Source organism: Heptranchias perlo, chromosome 9, assembly GCF_035084215.1.
Source record: "Heptranchias perlo isolate sHepPer1 chromosome 9, sHepPer1.hap1, whole genome shotgun sequence".
Taxonomy (NCBI): Eukaryota; Metazoa; Chordata; class Chondrichthyes; order Hexanchiformes; family Hexanchidae; genus Heptranchias; species Heptranchias perlo.
Genome location: NC_090333.1, coordinates 26,885,820 through 26,906,137, shown reverse-complemented (window position 1 = coordinate 26,906,137; position 20,318 = coordinate 26,885,820). Strand labels below are relative to the sequence as shown.

Genomic DNA, 20,318 nt, shown 5'->3' with positions numbered 1-20,318 from the left:
GACACGACCTTCCTTTAACAAATCCGTGCTGACTGTTCTTGATTAGTCTGTGCCTTTCTAAGTGACAGTTTATCCTGTCCTTCAGAATTGATTCCAATAATTTGCCCATCACCGAGGTTAGACTGACTGGCCTGTAATTACTCAGTCTATCCCTCTCTCTCTTTTTAAACAACGGTACAACATTAGCAGTCCTCCAATCCCCTGGCATCATGCCTGCATCCAGGCAGGATTGGAAAATGATGGTCAGAGTGTCAGCTATTTCCTCCCTTGCTTCTTTTAACAGCCTGGGATACATTTCAACCGGGCCTAGTGATTTATCTACTTTCAAAGATGCTAATTCCCTTAATACTTCCTCTCTCACTATGTTTATCCCATCCAATATTTCACACTCCTCATTAACTACAATGTCTGCATCATCCCTCTCTTTTATGAAGACAGACACAAAGTATTCATTAAGAACCATAACAACATCTTCCGCCTCCATACATCGGTTACCTTTTTGGTCTCTAATAGGCCCTTCTTTTTCCTCTTGCTCTTAATGTATTTATAAAACATCTTTGGGTTTTCCTTGATTTTACTTGTCAATATTTTTTCGTGCCCTCTCTTTGCTTTCCTAATTTCCTTTTTAATTTCACCCCTGCACTTTCTATACTCCTCTAGGCTTTCTGTAATATTGAGTTCTTGGTGTCTGACATAAGCTTTCCTTTTTTGCCTTTTCTTACCCTGTATGCTCCTTTTCTGCTCATCCATTACTAGATGTCAGATAAGCAGTGTGCCGTATCAAAGACAGTGGAGGGGTCAAGAGAGGTGATAGTGAGGTAGAGCTGGGAGTCATCAGCGTACGTGTGGAACCTGAAGTTAAAAGCTAGAAAGTAATTAAGAAAAAGAGAAAGTGATTAACATGAGTCTTATGGCCAATTAGAACCTGTCAGCTCATAATGGAGACATGGCCAATAACAAAATCTCTTACTATGTGACTGTGGATCATACTGAGGCAAATACCAAGGCATCAAAGTGCAAAGATCTCTTTAGGTTACAGAGGGTGTTCCACATCTGAGGAAAGAACAATGTTTATAAGTTTTTTTGGATGACGGTAATTGTGTGAGAATAAATTGGCTCTTAAAGGGGAAGTGTACTCCTCTGACTTGCCACACAATTCTAAATGATATAAAGTTAGAAAAGATGAATGGGGGATAAAGCACTGTGTGGACCACTTCCAATTCATTGGAGTGCATTTTCACAATGTCGCTGAAAAGAGAATCCTATACAAACCATATGTTTCCAGACTGTCTGTGACCAGCAGTTTTAAAATATAAGGCACCAGTGAGTGTATAGGCAGCTCCCTCTATAACACTTATGAATATGTGACTATTCAGATGAATGCCTTTCCTCTTTAAATAAATACTCCAGAAAAAGGCTTTATACCTTGAGTTTCTTTCATAAAAACATTGCTGCATTAAAATATAATTGAACTGTTTATAATTTTAAGTTTAAAACCTCAATTCATCCAGAACAGCTTTTCGAGCTCTTTTCATCGTATTTTAAATCTGGTTCGATTAATAATTTTCATGGAATCTGCATTACAAAAATTTCAGTTTTACATGCATTTAAAAAAAAACTATTGAGTATCGATGAGGATAGGAGAGAAAAATACTTTAGAAAGACACAATCTCAAACTAAACATATAAGTTAGTGAGACAGATCCAGGAGTGTAGTGCACAAGATGGCAAATCACACAAGGTCAAGATGATTATGAATAGTGATCTAATGAGAAAAATTATAAGACTGTGTGACAGTTATTGCAATGAAGAGGTATTTTTACACTACACAATTATATTATCAGTGATCTACTTTGAGCCCAAAATCTAGAAATTGCCATTGGCAATATTAGCAGATGAACATTTGAAGTGTTCATCTAATGTTCCTTTACCTGCTATTTTAATAGAAATTTTACATGTTTAAAATAAATAGGTTAAATAGGAATATTATATTATCACAAATAGTAATTTATAGGCTGAAAAAGGTATAATTGTGTCACAAGAAACAAGTATATTATTAATAATAGATTACCACAATGTACATGATTCATCAATATAGTTTTTGTTCTGGCTTAGTGGGATGTATTGGGTTGATTTTCCACTTCCGGTGTAACCAGGACAATGGTGGTGACAAATTGGGTGGAGATTAAGGTTGTGAACTCTCCCAGAATTTCCTGGAGCCCATAAGAATTAAAGATTAATCTCCCGGACACTGCTGCGAGCAAGCCTGGAGGAAAGACTGGTGAAGGGGAGGGGGTTTGTCTAAACATTGGGGGCTGTACAGCCACTTGGTCACTAGGATGGCAATATGTTCAACAAATGATTCTTCCACAACCCAAGGTGCGCTCAACCAAGATATAGATCACTTTTGGATCAGGAGGAACTGTTAACAGTTACTGTAGGGGGTCGCTGACTTATGCAAGTAATCAGCTCAACCACTTATCTGTGTAACTGCAACCGGGTATCCATGTTACCGTATCCAGCTATCCATGTAACTGCTGCCAGCCATTCATTTGACCGAAGCAAGCTACCCGGTCATTATTTTCCACTGGCGGCAAATTGTGGGCAAGCTGCTCACTCCAGAGTTAATGGGTTGAGTAGCTTAACCCTTAAAGCCTTTATCACATTCCATGTGATGAAACCTCCCGGAATATGTCCAACCAGAGTTGGCAACTCTAGCAGGGACCTGTCCCAGCAGATTTCTGCCGCTATCTGCTCCCGGAGCAATCTTCTGGCATCACTTCCACGAGATGGCAGAAGCGTGGAATGGTGTAACCAATTAAGGCAGGCATGACAGAGTAAACTCTTATGTCACATTTCCTATCATTACCACCCAAACGATACTGGATGTCAGAAACATTCTGTGACATGAAGCGTGCCAGGAGCATGTCAAAAAATATTTAAATTTGTCTGTTCCCAAGAAACTCCTTGAGGTCAGCAGTACAACTGTCAGGCAGGTGGAAAAATTGCCAGCCTGACGAAGGAGATAATCTCCGAAAACTTGTGATTTTAAAATAAAATTGTTGGACTATAACCTGGTGTTGTAAGATTCCTTACATTTGTCCACCCCAGTCCATCACCGACATCTCCACATCACAGCCATACATAGGGCAGCACAGTCGTCAAAGAGGGAAACGCTGGCTGTTCTCGCAGATGAAGTATCATTGCATGTCACAAAACATAGCATCTACTCCAAAATAAAACATCAAACATAAAAAAGAATTTGGGTTGCAGGGACGGGATGCCCCAGTTCTCCTGTACCTGATTTACATTATACCCATGTCGAAAAATGCCAGTACATGATAGGTAGATGTAGATGGATGGGCGGACAAAGTTACAATGTAAATTGCCTTGGAATAAATAGGAGAAGTTTGGTTGTTTGCAGTCGCACCCTTGTCAAACCCCACCCACTAGAAAGGACAGCAGTACCAAGAGATTGACATTTGGTCATAAAAAAATAAAACCAGATGAGAGATTTTATTGTGTAATAAAAGATGGGGGAAGAGCCGGATCGGGACATCGAGGAGATTATTCAGGAGATGGATTACATTCCCGGACACTTCCACCTGGAATTGAATTTAAACTTCGAGCCTCACCAACCCGAGAGGCTGCGCCGGAGAGATACCAAGCTGAAGCGGGACAGCCTGCAGCTGGAGGCGGAGAGCGGGGCTCAGCCCTTCGCCGTGCGCAACCTGCTGGGCGTCTTCGCCTTCCACCTGGACGAATATCAGGCGGCCGAGGAGATCTTCTCGAGCATCTGCCAGGAGGAGCCGGGCAACCTCAACGCCTGGGCCAACCTGGGCTACGTGTACGACCGGCTAGAGAAGGAGGGGCAGGCGGCCGAGTGCGTGGAGCGGCTGTCCCAGCTGATGGGGCTGAAGCCGGGCGCCGGGCAGGGGGAGGACGAGTCCCTGCGCTGGCTCCGCGCCGCCAGGTGCTTGGCCGAACACGGCTACGCCAGCGCCTTCGACGTGGGGGTACAGAGCGAGGAGGATCACGCCGAGAAGCTGAGCACGGCCATCGGGCTCTACGACAAAGCCTTGCTGTACGGCAAGAATAAGGTGTGACAAGAGGGTGGTCCTGGTAGGAGGTCTCTGCAGGTCGTGCTTTCGTTTCATAGAATCATACAGCGCAGGAGGAGGCCATTCGGCCCATCGTGCCTGTGCCGGCTCTTGGGGGAAGACCTATCCGATTAGTCCCACTCCCCCCCCCTCCCTCCCTCCCTCCCGGCTCTTTCCTTGTAGCCCTGCAATTTTTTTTCCCCTTTCACGTATTTATCCAATTCCCATTTGAAAGTTACTATTGAATTTGCTTCTACCACCCTTTCAGGCAGTGCATTCCAGATGGTAACAACTCACTGCATAAACGTTTTTTTTTCATTCTGTAGCCTCTGGTTATTTTGCCAATTACCTTAAATCGGTGTCCTCTGAGTGGTCATTACATAAGGATGAGTCCATCAAAGAAAGGGTTGGCATAATGAGCCCCTCCCCATCTCTTTGTTTGAAACATTGTTTTTTTAAATCTTCCAACCTGTTTTTAAGGTAAAGTGTCACGTGCAGAAGATTAAGGTTTTGTGTTGTCACAAACCCTTCGTCGATTCTATTTGATACAGAATAATAAACTAAGTAATGAAATAAGTAAATGCTATTTAAAATTGCAAATATCTCTTCAGAACTAAAGGTGAGTTGGAAGCTTTCAAAAGGGAATTGGATATATACTTAAAAAGGAAAAATTTGCAGGACTATGGAGAAAGAGCAGGGGAGTGGGACTAATTGGATAGCTCTTTCAAAGAGCAGGTACAATGGGCCGAATGGCCTCCTTCTGTGCTGTATGATTCTATTTTTTTATGATTTATTAAAGGAAATTCATTCATTCTTGTGCCACACACAAAACAGAAAAGAGTGGACAGGTTACTTGGTCCCAGGTTTCTAACAATGCTGCTCTATTAATGGCCTTTAGGCGGTCTGTGAGAGTGGCCCCAGAGAATTGGGAGGGAGCCCACTCAGATGTCAGTGTTGCAGTATTTTGATGAACAAAAGAAAGCTCTTTCAATTGTCTAATGAGGCAGAACCAACATTATAAACCTAACCTATCATGTGTATATTTAAAAATGATAATGCACTTTTAATTGAGTTTCCATTTTGAAATAATGTATTTTATTTCTTTATTATTGCAGGTAACCTCAGAAGAAAAAAGGAGCTGGTATTTTACAATGGCTACCATGTTTATTAGGTGAGAGAAACTGTTATAATATCTGCACCAGATCAGTCAGCATGAATGACAAAAATATCTCACCTGAAGAGTACCTCAGTATTATTGCACAACACAGTGGGTTCCCAATGGATTCTCACTTTCCTAAGAGGCCTGTGAGCAGGTAGCTGTGTGTCGCTCAGGCAGCTTATTCCTTACGTATAACTGTATCCAGTACAGACTTGTCACGTACCCTCCATTTAGATCCAGCGATCAGTGTTGTTTTTGTTGTGTCAAGATACAAATAATTCTGCTAGAGGAAACACAGTGCCAAGTCAGACATTAATTTAGAATTTTCTCCAATTGCAGTTTAATTTGCGTGGGACCATTGTATGTATTAACAAAAATAAGAATGGTGCTTAAGTTCCCTTTGCTTTGAAACACAGTAACCATTCATAATATTGATATATTCCACTCTGTAAAATACCACATTCCTCATACTATTAATATATTCCACTCTAATATACCACATTCCTCATACTATTAATATATTCCACTCTAATATACCACGTTCCTCATACTATTAATATATTCCACTCTAATATACCACGTTCCTCATACTATTAATATATTCCACTCTAATATACCACGTTCCTCATACTATTAATATATTCCACTCTAATATACCACGTTCCTCATACTATTAATATATTCCACTCTAATATACCACGTTCCTCATACTATTAATATATTCCACTCTAATATACCACGTTCCTCATACTATTAATATATTCCACTCTAATATACCACGTTCCTCATACTATTAATATATTCCACTCTAATATACCACGTTCCTCATACTATTAATATATTCCACTCTGTAATATACCACATTCCTCATACTAATATATTCCACTCTGTAATATGCCACATTCCTCATAATATATGCTACATTCCTCATACTAATATATTCCACTCTGTAATATGCCACATTCCTCATAATATATGCTACATTCCTCATACTAATATATTCCACTCTGTAATATACCACATTCCTCATAATATTAATATACCATCACATCCCTAACTATATACTCTAGGTCTCTCACTTAAAAAAAATCTGATAAATTCCCTTTACTATCCTAAGACATACCCCACCCTCAGTTTTAAAAAAAACCTCAATATACTTAAACCTGCTGACACTGGAATTAAGCCTGGAAGGCTGAATTCTAAAACTAGTGTTAAACTAGGTAAAGCCCAGAAATGTCAACGGCAGCATGTTACAGTATTGATGTGATGAATATGGCCTCTTTAGGTTTCAGGGTGTGGGGAATAGTTATATAAGAGCAGGGAGCACTTCACCTTCTTACCATATTGAAGGGCAACATCAACATAGAGTGTACCTGCATCATGTATAAACAACCAAAGATGTTTCCTGAGAGGGGAGGTGTGTAGTTATGATACATGCCAACTGCTTTAGCATGACACTTTGTGAAGCTAGTTGTAAATATTTCTTACTCCAGTATTTTATTTGTCTCTTCTGAAGTTGTTTTATTGATTTAAAGTTTTCTGATTGAACATTTTTGACCTGATAAAGCACTAATTTGCTTGCAGCTGATTTCACCTGATTATTATGGCCCAAATTCAGGAAAAACTAAAATCTGAAAATCAGAAAGCCTAGCTGTGCAACAACTTCTGATGTTCAACAACCCTCATTGGAACACTGATGAACCAACTTAGGGAGAGCTGGGGAAACAGTTTCTCTTCTAATAAATTTGATGGTGCAATGCACCTGCCAATCTGAGATCTGTTATCAAGTTGCTCAACAGTCACCTGCTGATTCCCTCAGGTTCACTACCAGCCTCCAGCATAGCTTTCAGTCCCAACTCTGCACTGGCATTTGTGAAGAAGAATTTTGTAGGAGGACAATGCTGACTTTTCACTTTGTTTCTGACTTTGCACACAGTCACTTGGGCATGGGGCTGTATAGGCTGGGGCTCTTTTCTCTTTTTTAAAAAAAGAGAAGACTGAGGGGTGACCTGATAGTCTTTAAAATTATGAAGGAATTCAGCAGGGGAGACATCGAGAAGATGTTTCCATTTGTTGGGGAGTCCAAAACTAGGGGCCATATTTATAAGATAGTCACTAATAAATCCAATAGGGAATTCAGGAGAAACTTCTTTACCCAGAGAATGGTGAGAATGTGGAACTTGCTTCCACAAGGAGTGGTTGAGGCAAATAGCCTAGATAAGTAGATAAGTAGATAAGTAGATAAGTACATGAGGGAGAAAGGAATAGAAAGATATGTTAATAGGGTGAGATGAAGAAAGGTGGGAGGAGGCTCGTGTAGAGCATAAACACTGACATAGACCTATTGGGCCAAATGGCCTGTTTATGTGCTGTAAATTCTATGTAATATGTCAGCTGTAATTGCCTGTACTGCACTGGACTGGCTGATGTGTCAGATGGTTGGGGAGAAGTCAGCAGTCAGGGCAGGGCTCTCTGTCTACTTGAGTGTGCAGAGGCAGCAACTTAGGAACATTAATCCTGCTCACCCATTACCCACATCCTTGCTGACCTACATTGGTAGCTTTCTGTCCCCCAAAGCATTAAATTTAAAATCCTTGTCCTCATCTCCATAGCCTAACCCTGCCCTATCTGTACAAACTCCTTCACTCCTATATTCTCTCCTGAACATTCATTCCTCTGACTCCAGCCTTCTGTGTATCCTCCCTTTCCTTTGCTTCACCATTGGCAGCAGAACTTTCAACTACCTCAGTCCTACTTTCTGGAACTCCCTTTCTAAACCTCTCTGCCTCTCCACCTTTTAAAAAACTTCTCAAAATCCATCTCTTTGACTAAACTTTGTCATTTACTCTTTCACTGGTTGGGCATCCATGTCCTCATGTCTATTTCTAAAGCTTCTTGGAACATTTCTTTATATTAAAGGTGCTCTATAAAGGCAAGTTGTTGCTGCTGCTGTTGTTAACAATATTACTGTGAATTGCGTGAGTGTATGGCAGTAACTGGCAAGTTGGATTGTTCAAATTGGCCCAGTGGAGTTTTTGTTGCAGGCTCTTTAGTTTTAAAAGTATGAGTTGCTACATAGGCGATGCTTATACTCAAATTTAAAGTAGTTTTATTTAATCCAAGGTCAAAATACTCAACTCTTCCTCTTCTTCCTTATCCTCCGGTAGACTGGATGGAATGTTAATGAACAAGGACGCCCCTGCTCCTAAGAGACTGCTGTCTTTCAACAGATCATTAGTGTTGCTGCGGGAGGTTCTCAAGTCTGACCGTGCTCAATATAGAGGTAGTGTAAGAGGTGGTGAACCTCTCTTTTTAATTGTCAATTGAAGGTTATTGTTCTGAGAAACAGCTGCAATTTGTAGCTTTGTGATTTTTTTTTAAAAAGTAATGAATTCCCTATTTCAGCCATGCCATTGGGGACGGACAGAAAGGAGGTCTGTATTGTTCCTAACAGGGAAGAGAGAGAAGAGAAACCAGAGTGTGAGGCACCATCCTTCTCTTCCTTTCCTCTCGCACGTTGCACATGTGCATTTCCTAGTGGTCGTCTTAAGAGTAGCACTGGCAAAATTCTGGTAGCAGGCAGTCGACCTGTCCTCTCAGTTGGAAAGCTGTACGTGGTCTGGCAGACACATAAAGAGGGGAGTAAAATCCATTAAAAAAATACGAGCAAATAAAGAAATAAAAATGGAGGATCAGATCAATCCCATATCGCAGTCTCTGTGTACAGACGTTTATTTTCTGTATTGGGACTGCTTCTAATAAATGTGGGGAAACAGCACAAAACATTGCTATTATGAAGCTCTTTAAATGTTACTTCTGTTTATTTACATTTTTCTGTGTCACATTGATGCATCTCATCCTGTTCATCTGTCAGATCTGTAGCTGGTTAGGCCAGGAGATGGAACAGCGGTGAAATGTTGTAATAAAACAGTTTCTGTTATAGCAGATAAAGCATCTACTTCAGCTTAAACCTTTCCCTGTGGGCCAATGTTAAAATGTAAAAACAGAAGGGGCAATTTTAACCCTACATGCCCGGCAGAAACCAGGCAGGTAGTTAAAATAGCCCAGGAGAGTTACCCACCTGCGTCCCACTCCTTGCCTTTACTTTTATAATTTAACTTGCTCTTCTGAGTAGGCGGGAAGGACACCCACCAGAAACCGGCAAAGTCCTTCTTTCAATATGCAGATCAGGCTCCGGTGACGTCATCGGGGCCCGACTGCTATTTTAACTGGTGGCCTTTGTGGTGGGTTTTGGGAGCGGTTTTGGCTTTTCTGTCAGGTCAACCTAGCGAGAAGAAGAGTCCAGGCCAGAAGAGGCCGAAGCAGGTACATTTTAAAACTTTTTTTACTGTCCTTGTACAGCCAGGAGGACCAGAAGTTCATCTGAGCCCCACAAGGGAAATTTAGGCCTCTCCTGCTGCCCCCTTCCCAATCATAAGGCCCTCCAGAAACTCCCTCCCCGTGACTTACCTGAGTGCCGGGGACCGTTTCTTTGGTCACCGGTGATGGCCTCCTGCTGCCCACCAAACGTTCTGCTCCCTCTTGCCGGCCAAATGCCACTTCCCGCAATTTTGGGTGGGCGACCGACTGGGGTCATGCAGAGGCCTGGGCAATTAAAATCGCCCAGGCCTCTCACTGCTGAGGTCAGGACGGTTTGCCACCCGCCTAGGATTCTGCCCGATTCGTGCCCTGGGTTAAAATCAGGGCTAGAGTTTTTGGGGCGTGTTCTTGGCTATTCCAGGAACTGAGCCCGCTGGGAGACTCCATACTGAGTTGTTTGTTTAAATAAGCAGCTTATGGATCTAACTATAGTCCATTTATAATCCTCTCCAACTGGATTCATGATCTGTATATTGTATAAGTGCATTTATAATGTGCAAATGCATAACTATTTTAAAAATATAACTTATGCATAACTATTTGTAAAATTATTTGAATAACTGTGGACTGTGTAACAACATTTGTAAAGCTAGATAAATATTTTCCACTCTATAGCTATGATCTTCAATGATTAGCAGCCATTCGCCATTATCTGTGTGTATATTTTGTTTTCTCTTTGCCAGCTCTTGCCTGGTGTTATTTGGGGATGATGCTGGAACGGAAGGACTCTTTCCCCAATACTCCAATGGCAGTTCATGATTGTGGCTATTCTGGGACTGATCCACTCGACTGTTATGGACAGGTGAGGCCTCGTTACATTTAGCAAATTTGTAGACCGATCAGGGCTAGGAATAATAAAATTATTGTTCCAGGAGATTTTAATTACCCACTTATTGATTGGGACAGGGAGGGAGTAAACAGAGAAAAGGAAATACAATTCCTAATATGTATGCAGAATATTCATATGCCTACAAGGGGCGAGGCATTGCTAGATCTAGTTATGGGTAACAAAATAGATCAGGTAGATGAGTTAAATGTGGATCGTCACCTCAGGAATAATGATCATCATATTCCTCCATGGCCCGGCCCCTTCCTATCTCTGTAACCTCCACCAGCCTTCCAACCCTCCGAGAACTCTGCGCAGAATGTTTCCTCACCCAATTTTCTGTCTCCATCTGCCTGAGGTACATAAAAGAAAATTCTCCCTATTGCCCATTTGGTTCCTTGCACCCGTAGTAATTATTTGGCACACCTGCTGAATTGTACCTGCCATCTATTAGCTTAATTACAAAAAGATCTAAATCCTTCTCAATTTGGTTATATCGTTCCTCATTACTTGCCCTGCCTCCCATTTTCATGTTTACAATATGCTTATACTGAGTTACTCTACTTGTAATATCTTTCCAGCCTTAAAAGTTCTTATCTATGGCTAATGTTTGTTTCCTATTTTTAATCCACTTTTTTTATCCAGCGTAATATTTTACATCCTATTTTGTGATGCTTTACATTAGTTATTATACTCCTATCTTGGATCTTCTCAAAAGCTTTCTGAAAATCCAAATGTATAAGTCAACTGTATTTCCCCATTCCGCCATGTCAGTAATGTTTTTGAAAAACTGCATCAGATTGGTTAAACAAGACCTCTATTTTCTGAACTGTCCTTTTAACAAGTTATATATTTGTTAAATATTCAGCAACTTGATCTTTGAAAAAAAAATTCAAAGACTTTCCTTACCACAAATGTTAAATTTAAGTCTATAGTTTCCAGGTGTGTTTCTTGACTCCCTTTTAAATAATGTAATGAAGTTAGGTATTTTCCAATCCTCAGGAATCTCTTCCGGTTTAGCAAATTTATAAAAATGTTAGAATAAGCCCTCATCTTTTGTAAGATTCATAGGTATAAATTATCTGGACCAGATACTTTGGCCCTGATATTTACTTGGGGCCATGAAGAGAGCAGGGGGGTGGATTTCTGGACGGGAGACCCGGAAGTACGGCTTTCCCGGACGTCCTAACGATTTTGACGTCACAACGTTTTAAAATTTTTTTCAGCAGGTTTCCCGCCCGACAGGCAGCATGATAGACAGTCTGGCTGCCTGTTTGGACGGGAAAGAAGCCGGGGAGTAGATACCAAGTAAGTGGGACATTGGGTGGGGGGGGAGGGTGGTGGTTGGTTGGTTGGTCGGTCGTCGGCAGGGTGGTTCGGAGATCGTGGGGTGGGTTGGGGACGGATATGGGAGGTGGGGGGGTTCGGCCGATTGCATGTATGGGATTGCAGCAGGTAGGTTTGTTAGGCCTGGAGGAAACGCTCCTGCTCCTCCTGGCCCACAAGCAGTGCAATAAAGGCACTTCGCTGTTGAACTGAGCCATCGTACCTCCTCTTACGTGGCAAGAATCAGAAGGCCCGGGAATCCCGGCCCCCAGGAGTTAAAAATAAAAAACTATTAAAATTGAGGTCCGCAGCCTCCTTTAAAGATTTTACTGACCGACCCGCCTCCTGAGAGCGGATTGGTCGCCGGCCCCTTGACCCGCCAACGGAAGTGGGTGGGTTGGGATCAGGTTTTACAATTTTTACCTTCCCACCTGCCCCCAACCCACCCATGCTTAAGGGTTAAAATTACCCCCTTTGTCTGTTTTAAGAACATGTAAGCTTTTTATAATCATACGTGGATCTCCCATGGCGGTGCTCACTGAAATTCAGGACGAAACAAATTTACCTCAGAGTGCATTAGTGATGCTGTAGGTATAAGTATAGGGATCTGCAACTTCTGAGGCTTAAGAAACACTATCTAATGGTAGGAATGTGCATCTACAGGGATGACTATGTGACAGGTAGCTTTATGATGGGGAAAATCCTGTTGAGATGCCACCCAGAGGCATGACTTAATGGTGCTGCCTAAATAAGAAATGTTTGACATACATAGTAAATTTAATATATTATAGATATATCCTTTCTTATTTACAAACGGCATCACTTATCTTCTGCTGTTGCTGAAAATCTGATATCTGACTTGAGTGGTTTGCCATCATCTTCCAGTTTAAAGACAGATGGAAAGTAACTATTTAATAGCTCTTAAAACGTACAAATTTAATTTTCTTTTCCCCTCTTCATTTTCCAGGCTATTGAAACTGCAAAAACCGATCCATTCATCTTGAATCAACTTGCTAAGGTTTTTCACTTCCTTGGAAAACAAGACATGGCAATTGGTATCTGCAACATGGCCTTGAATATTCTTCCGGACCCAGGAACAAACTGGCAAGCTTATTGCACTAGGGCGAAGGTATTTCACTCCAAACGTTAGTTGTCACCATCAACAATGTAAAAGCTGTTTGTGTGCATGTGGATGTGTGATTGTACGTGTGAGTGTGTGTCTGTCTGTGGGTAGGGTGCTCTGCTGCCTGTCTCGAGGTACAGCTGAACAGCAGAAGTAGAATGAATGGTCTCTACCGGCCCTGAGAAAGGACCCTGATAGGGGAACTGCATGAGCTCAAAGGACTTCTCTTCTACTTTCGGAGGCAAATGAATGTTAGTGCTATTGAAGGCAGCTCTGACATGCGGAAATGCGATGGACTGTGTCAGGAATGGTAGGATGTAGATTTACCCTCTGCATGTCAAGTTCCCTGCTTTGATCATTCTGTCGGGGGAGGCTGGGAGGTGCACCACACCTACTAAGAACTGGGTGGGGGTGGGGGGGATTTTTCTCAATTCTCTTATTCTAGTAAAAAAGTAGACAAATTTGAAGTGGTGATTTCCACTAAAATTAGCAATTGGAAGAAAATATAGTCCCAGGATGAAACTGCTTAAGTTCATAGCACATTTATAGGCAATAGTGAGAGGGGATTTTAAGCCTAGGCTGGATTTATTATCAATGACAACAATTTGTATTTATACAGCTCCTTTAACATAAAAAAACATCCGCAGGTGCTTCACAAAGGTGTAGTCAGAGAAAAGTGGACATCAAGACAAAAGAGAAGATTTTAGAAGGGGTAGCCAAACACTTGGTGAAAGAGGTGGGTTTTAAGGAGAGTCCTACAGGTGGAGAGGCAGAAGGGTTTAAGGAGGGAATTCTAAAATGTGGGACATAGACGGCTGAAGGCACGGCTGCCAATGCTGGGGCAAAAGGAGGAGGGGTACTCGAGTGAGATGAACAGAAGCTTGGAAGAGGGGGTTATAGAGCTGGAGGAGGTTAGAGATAGGGAGCAAGGCCATGAAGGGATTTAAACACAAGGATGAGAATTTTAAATTGTAGGCTTTGGGGGACTGGAAGCCAATGTAGATCAGCAAAGACAGGAGCGATGGGTGAGCAGGACTTGGCGCGAGGAGGACTTAAATCCAATCTCAGGTGAAAAGATAGTACTCTTACTCAATTGACCACCCAGTTGACATTTATTTGTCATATTCCTTCCCCCAGATTTATATAAAACTGTACATTCGAGATCTTAAGCGTGTCAAGATGGGTCAGGGTGGAGTGCCAGACAGGCAGCTACTAACTAAAGCAAAAGCAGATTTGGATTTCATACTGCCTGTGTGCCCCTGCCTAAAAATGTACCTGGATATGGGACAGGTGAGTACTGAGTGAATGGGCTTTGTGAAGTGTAAATGTTCTTTCAGCCAACAGTACGAACACATCACAAGCAGTAGACAGCCATAATGTGGTGGTCAGGTAAGCTTTTCATTCAGTAGCCCTGATTTCAGTAGCTCGATAGCCCTGATTTTAACCTAACCTGTCCAGCAAGAACGGTGCAAGTTCGGGTCAGGTGTCTGTTTTGAAGTCAACGGAGTGTAAAATTGGGTGGGCTGTAAAATGGGTGTCCAACCTGAACCTGCTCTGTTCCTGTCTGGAGGGTTTGGTTAAACTTGGTGCTTATGAGGCTGATGTTGAGAAACCATAAAGTAATCATAGAAAATAGTTTTGAAAATGGCCACTGCTGGAAATACTGTGGTTCAATATGTTGTTATATTTAATGCATAGTAGGCAGATTATACCTGCAATTCACTGTACATTAAATTGATTACTAACAAACTGTTGAAGCTTTGCTCTTGTGGATTATGACCTTCTCTTGAATCTTAGATTTGAATGCAGTCTTGTAATGCGCTCCCACTCATCCACTAATCTCTGTATATTTCATTGTTCTTTATTGAATAGTAACCTAATTCTGTATTGTCAACAGGTCTGTTACTACATGGGTGTTGATGCCGTGCAGGAACTCCAAGTAGTGGATGAAAGTGCACTGAACAGTGCTTTGGTTTTCTTCGCCAAAGCCATGGAGTATGACTTGGGGGACACCCTGCCTGAGATCCAGCTCCTGAGAGGGAAGTGTTTACAGGTTATAGGTGAGGAACACAATGCAGTTGAGTGCTTCAAGCAGGCAATTGAACTCGATGATGTAGGATCCCAGTACTCTGAGAGCTTCCGCTGCCTCATGGAGACGCTGCTGTCACTGTTCAACCAGGGAAAATCCAGTATGGAGATGGTTATCCATGAGGTAGAAGTATGGGTGGAAAAGGCTGAGGCAAAGTATCAAATGGAGAGTGTCAGACAGGAACTGCGTTCAGTTTGTCGAAACCATATGCCAAAGATTTTACAACTCTCCAGAGCTATGATCGTAGCTGGGAAGCTGCAATTAGTAAAGTTACTGTTAGAGACGATGAACCCTGAACATACCTGAATTAGCAAGAGGTCAGGTAAGCAGTGAGTTGTGCGAAGAATCTCCCTACTTGTCCATATAAATGATAGTACTTGAAACAGAAAGACTCATTGTCAACAAACCTTGCCTTTTGTAACTCTTAGTGTATCTTCAGATTGAACAATGGTCAGCTGGTCTGAGGCCAAATTGTAATCCAATCTCATGTTTTTACAATCATTTTGCCTTTCTGTTGACTGAACTGCAAAACATGTATTTGGTGTAAAGCAAAATTCAGTTGGAAGATACTTTTTTTTCAAAGTGATTTGTTCACCCTTGCACACTCTCAAGCATCTTTTAACTGTATAATGTGCATGATTGCTATTTCTTAGACTATGTTGTTGTCTAGGAGTGAACAATAAGACTTAGATAGCCTACTTCTTTAGAGTATCAGCTGGACCAATGGCCAGGTTATTTGGGATGTGAGTGAAGTGTGCAAGGCCCCATTTATTGCCAATTCCTAGTTGCCTTGAGAAGGTGGTGATGGGTCATTTTCTTGACCCGGTGCAGTGTGGAGTTTTCTTGCACAATTTACAATGAGGTAAAAAATCTGCCAGATTGAAGTGGCATTCATAATCATTGAATTCTTTGCTTGGAGGAAACCCCCTGCTAATGAACAAGCATTCTGTTGTAACACTTGACTTTACCACTAGATGTCATCAATGTCACCATACAATGGTGTCTGGCAGTGTGAGTCAGACACTCCAAACTACAGAAGGAACTGAACAAGATATGCTTTGTCTCAGAACTTGACAGTTTGGACTCGTGTCGATCCTAAAGTAAAATCCATTCCATTTGTTGCTGTGCTAGTGTCATGAATGATTCAGGAAACCAAAGTAAGAAATTGTTTGCATATAATGTTTTTCTTTTTAATTTTTAAACTCTTGTATGTTGAAATTGTGCTGTTCATTCAGGGCCTGAGCACCAAGAACATTAGGGGCTCCCTCCCCCACACAACCCCACCCCAGATCCATTAAAACGCGTGCAATAAAATGCATGAGAAAAGAACCCCGTAGAACGTTTACACACTATTAATAATAAAGCAAACTATATCACAAGATACTACGCTTAAACAAAACTGCTTAATTTTGTCTCACAAAAAAGTTTGCTTTAGGAATAATGGTTATAAAATATGCTACAAACACAAACATAGGTTACGTGTACATGTGTCTGATAGAAATTGCCTGCTTTTTAATAATACAATTATATTAAGTGTGTAACCAAATATGAAAGAATACAGATACATAAATGACACAAAAATGTATGTATTAGCTTTTAAATGGTCAGGTTCTTCAGAGCTTTATGGCGGAAATCACGGAGGAGGTCATCGAAGTCCATTTCTGGTACCAGTTCAACTGCATTGCCTTTGCTGCATTGTTGACCTCGACTCACTTTTTAATCCTTTTTCAAAATGTATGGTAAGGTCAGAAAATTCTAAGGGTGATGCCCACGTTAGGAAACATTGACTGACGGCCACTGCGCCTCAAAACTTGCAGCTATTTGCTTGAAGACTCATCTGCCTTAAATAACATTTTAAGTGATTGTCTAGTACCTAGTCAGCATCTATTCCCACTTACAATTCAGGTGCACTCCATATACAAAAACCAGCTTCCATAGGAACGTAGGAACAGGAGTAGGCCATTCAGCCCCTCGTGCCTGCTCCGCCGTTGATAAGATCATGGCTGATCTGTGATCTAACTCCATATACCTGCCTTTGGCCCATATCCCTTAATACCTTTGGTTGCCAAAAAGCTATCTATCTCAGATTTACATTTAGCAATTGAGCTAGTATCAATTGCCGTTTGCGGAAGAGAGTTCCAAACTTCTACCACCCTTTGTATGTAGAAATGTTTTCTAATCTCACTCCTGAAAGGTCTGGCTCTAATTTTTAGACTGTGTCCCCTACTCCTAGAATCCCCAACCAGCAGAAATAGTTTCCCTCTATCCACCCAATCTGTTCCCCTTAATATCTTAAACTTTGAGCAGATCACCCCTAAACCTTCGAAACTCTAGAGAATACAACCCCAATTTGTGTAATCTCTTCTCAAAACTTAACCCTTGAAGTCCGGGTATCATTCTAGTAAATCTACGCTGCACTCCCTCCAAGGCCAATATGTCCTTCCGAAGGTGCGGTGCCCAGAACTGCTCTCAGTACTCCCGGTGCGGTCTAACCAGGGTTTTGTATAGCTGCAGCATAACTTCTGCCCCCTTGTACTCTAGTCCTCTGGATATAAAGGCCAGCATTCCATTAGCCTTATTGATTATTTTCTGCACCTGTTCATGACACTTCAATGATCTATGTACCTGTACACCTAAGTCCCTTTGGACAGCCACTGTTTTTAACTTTTTACCATTTAGAAAGTACCCTTTTCTATCCTTTTTTGATCCACAGTGGATGACCTCACATTTGTCCACATTGAATTCCATTTGCCACAGTTTTGCCCATTCACCTTATCTATCAATATCCCTTTGTAATTTTATGTTTTCATCTACACTGCTTACAATGCCACCAATCTTTGTGTCATCGGCAAACTTAGATGAAGGCATAGAAAGTCTCATATTTAAGTCATTAATAAATATTGTGAATAATTGAGGCCCCAAGACCGATCCCTGCGGGACTCCACTAGTCACATCCTGCCAATGTGAGTACCTACCCATTATCCCTACTCTCTCTCGCCTTTCACTCAGCCAACTTCCTAACCAAGTCTGTACTTTTCCCTCCATTCCATGGGCTTCTATCTTAGCTAACAGCCTCTTAGGTGGGACTTTATCAAATGCCTTCTGGAGGTCCATATAATTAACATCCATTGACATTCCCCTGTTCACTACTTTAGTCACCTCTTCAAAAAATTCAATCAGGTTTGTCAGGCATGACCTACCTTTCACAAATCCATGCTGGCTCTCTCTGATTAACTGAAAATTCTCAAGGTGTTCAGTCACCCTATCCTTAACTATAGACTCCAGCATTTTCCCCACAACAGATGTTAGGCTAACTGGTCTATAATTCCCTGGTTTCCCTCCCTCTCCTTTCTTAAAAAGCGGAGTGACATGTGCAATTTTCCAATCTAGAGGGACAGTTCCTGAATCTAGAGAACTTTGAAAGATTATAGTTAGGGCATCTGCAATGTGCTCACCTACTTCCTTTAAAACCCTGGGATGGAAACCATCTGGTCCTGGGGATTTGTCACTCTTTAGTGCTATTATTTTCTTCATTACTGTTTCTTTACTTATGTTAATTTTATCGAGTCCCTGCCCCCAATTCAATATTAGTTTTCTTGGTATTTCCGGCATGCTATCCTCTTTTTCTACTGTAAATACTGACGCAAAGTAATTGTTCAATATGTCTGCCATTTCCCCATTGTCAATGGCAATATCCTCACTTTCAGTTTTTAAGGGGCCGATACTGCTCCTGACCACCCACTTTTTCCTAATGTAACTATAAAAGTTCTTCGTATTGGTTTTGATATCCCTTGCAAGTTTCTTTTCATACACTCTTTTTGTAGCTCTTACTATCTGTTTTGTGACTCTTTGTATCTTTCCCTATCATAGTTAAGCCCTGAATTGATACATTACCTTATGCACAAAGTAATCTGTGATCGCAGGCAACAGGGTGAACAATGAACTGTTTTACAGATGAGGTAAGAACAAAAAATAGGCAAGAACCATCATACACGTCTCTCTTTGAATGACAGAAAAATAATGCTATGACAAAATGTGTTTTTCAGGTTGAAAAATACTAATTGTATTTATTAAGAAATATTATGAAAAAGAATCAACAACACAACAGATTTGAAAAAAGTAAAAGAATACTTGATTTCTCATCTGTACTTCAAACTCATTTTAAAACAATAAAAATACCAAAGCTATATTAGTTCCCTGTAGTTTGGAGGGCAGGACATTGATGAAAAGCTTTTACATGAGGAAAACAATTCATGAAGTCCTTCATTAAGCTCTGCCTTTATAACAGTACAGCAAGAAAAAAAACTGCCAAACTTATTCAGGCAGCTTCTTTCTACAGACCTGCCAATCAGGAATAGACTTCAAAGGTACCAGCTCCCCCCCCCCCCCCACTTTCTCTCTTTCCCCCCCCCCCCCCAACCCCCAGAAACCTGTTTCAAGCCCTTCATCTATTTCTAGAAGAAAACGTGTTGTCATAAACAGGGTCCCCTGACGACCATCGTAGCTAGTGATCCCTCAAAGGCCTAGTAGAATAACATATAGAATAGACTCTAAATGTGTAAAGATCACGGCCTGGTATCAATATTAATTACTCTGCCATCTGTAGGAACTCATTCTTGTTGCAAGGCGAGGGAACTTCCAATCCACATATCTGACCTCAGTCTTATGTATTTCCTTAAATATAAAGACATGAGAAGTAAAATAACCCAGTTTCACACTATTTGCATAGATATGAGCCATTGATCTTGGAGTCATGGTCCTGATAATGGGTAGAATTTTTCCAATTAATGCTATCTGCCTAAAGGTTTGTGCAATGGGAACACAGACTGGGAATTTGGGCATGGAGGTCAGGGTGCCCCACACAACTTTCCATTCATTAAAATTAATTGATGGAAAATCACGTGGGACATGCTAACTTCTGTGCCCAAATTCCCACTATGGGCTCCTGTTGTGTAAAGTCCTGTGATGGGAGTGCCAATTCATAAAATCTACTCCAATTATGTGTGTGCTTTGTAGACATGCAGCTCCCACCAAGCAGTAACCAACATAAAGTGACCAGGACAGCTAATGTTCTCTCCCACCAAAAAAAGTAGATTCTTATGATATTAAACAGGATCTAACACATGCACTCATTCTCTTTACCTGAACTTGCTGTTATCTATATGTCTAACCTGACTTAGAGGAGAGCAATGGAGACAAAGATAGGAAAATATTGTGGAGGATAAAGATGGGGTAACAAATACTACCTTGCCAGTATTGCCCACATCCCAAGAACAAATAAAAACAAATCAGTAGCTTTGGCAATTGATTATTTCC

The 20,318-nt window shown here is 41.3% G+C and overlaps 1 protein-coding gene across 1 annotated transcript; it reads left to right on the top strand.

Moving 5' to 3' along the window:
- The first annotated feature begins 3,463 nt into the window (after positions 1-3,463).
- Positions 3,464-16,383, top strand: ttc22 (tetratricopeptide repeat domain 22). The gene is made up of 7 exons (XM_067989683.1): positions 3,464-4,099; positions 5,215-5,270; positions 8,426-8,541; positions 10,322-10,440; positions 12,758-12,919; positions 14,051-14,203; positions 14,811-16,383. Exons 1-7 carry the CDS (start codon positions 3,533-3,535, stop codon positions 15,306-15,308), a joined length of 1,671 nt encoding a protein of 556 aa, XP_067845784.1. The 5' UTR covers positions 3,464-3,532; the 3' UTR covers positions 15,309-16,383.
- The last annotated feature ends 3,935 nt before the right edge of the window (positions 16,384-20,318 follow it).

What these genes read in the sequence shown, in the direction of transcription:
- ttc22 (XM_067989683.1), top strand. Translation starts at nt 3,533, where the DNA reads ATGGGGGAAGAGCCGGATCGGGACATCGAGGAGATTATTCAGGAGATG. An exon ending in TGCTGTACGGCAAGAATAAG is followed by an intron (nt 4,100 to 5,214) that starts GTGTGACAAGAG and finishes TTATTATTGCAG; the next exon opens with GTAACCTCAGAAGAAAAAAG. An exon ending in TGACCGTGCTCAATATAGAG is followed by an intron (nt 8,542 to 10,321) that starts GTAGTGTAAGAG and finishes TCTCTTTGCCAG; the next exon opens with CTCTTGCCTGGTGTTATTTG.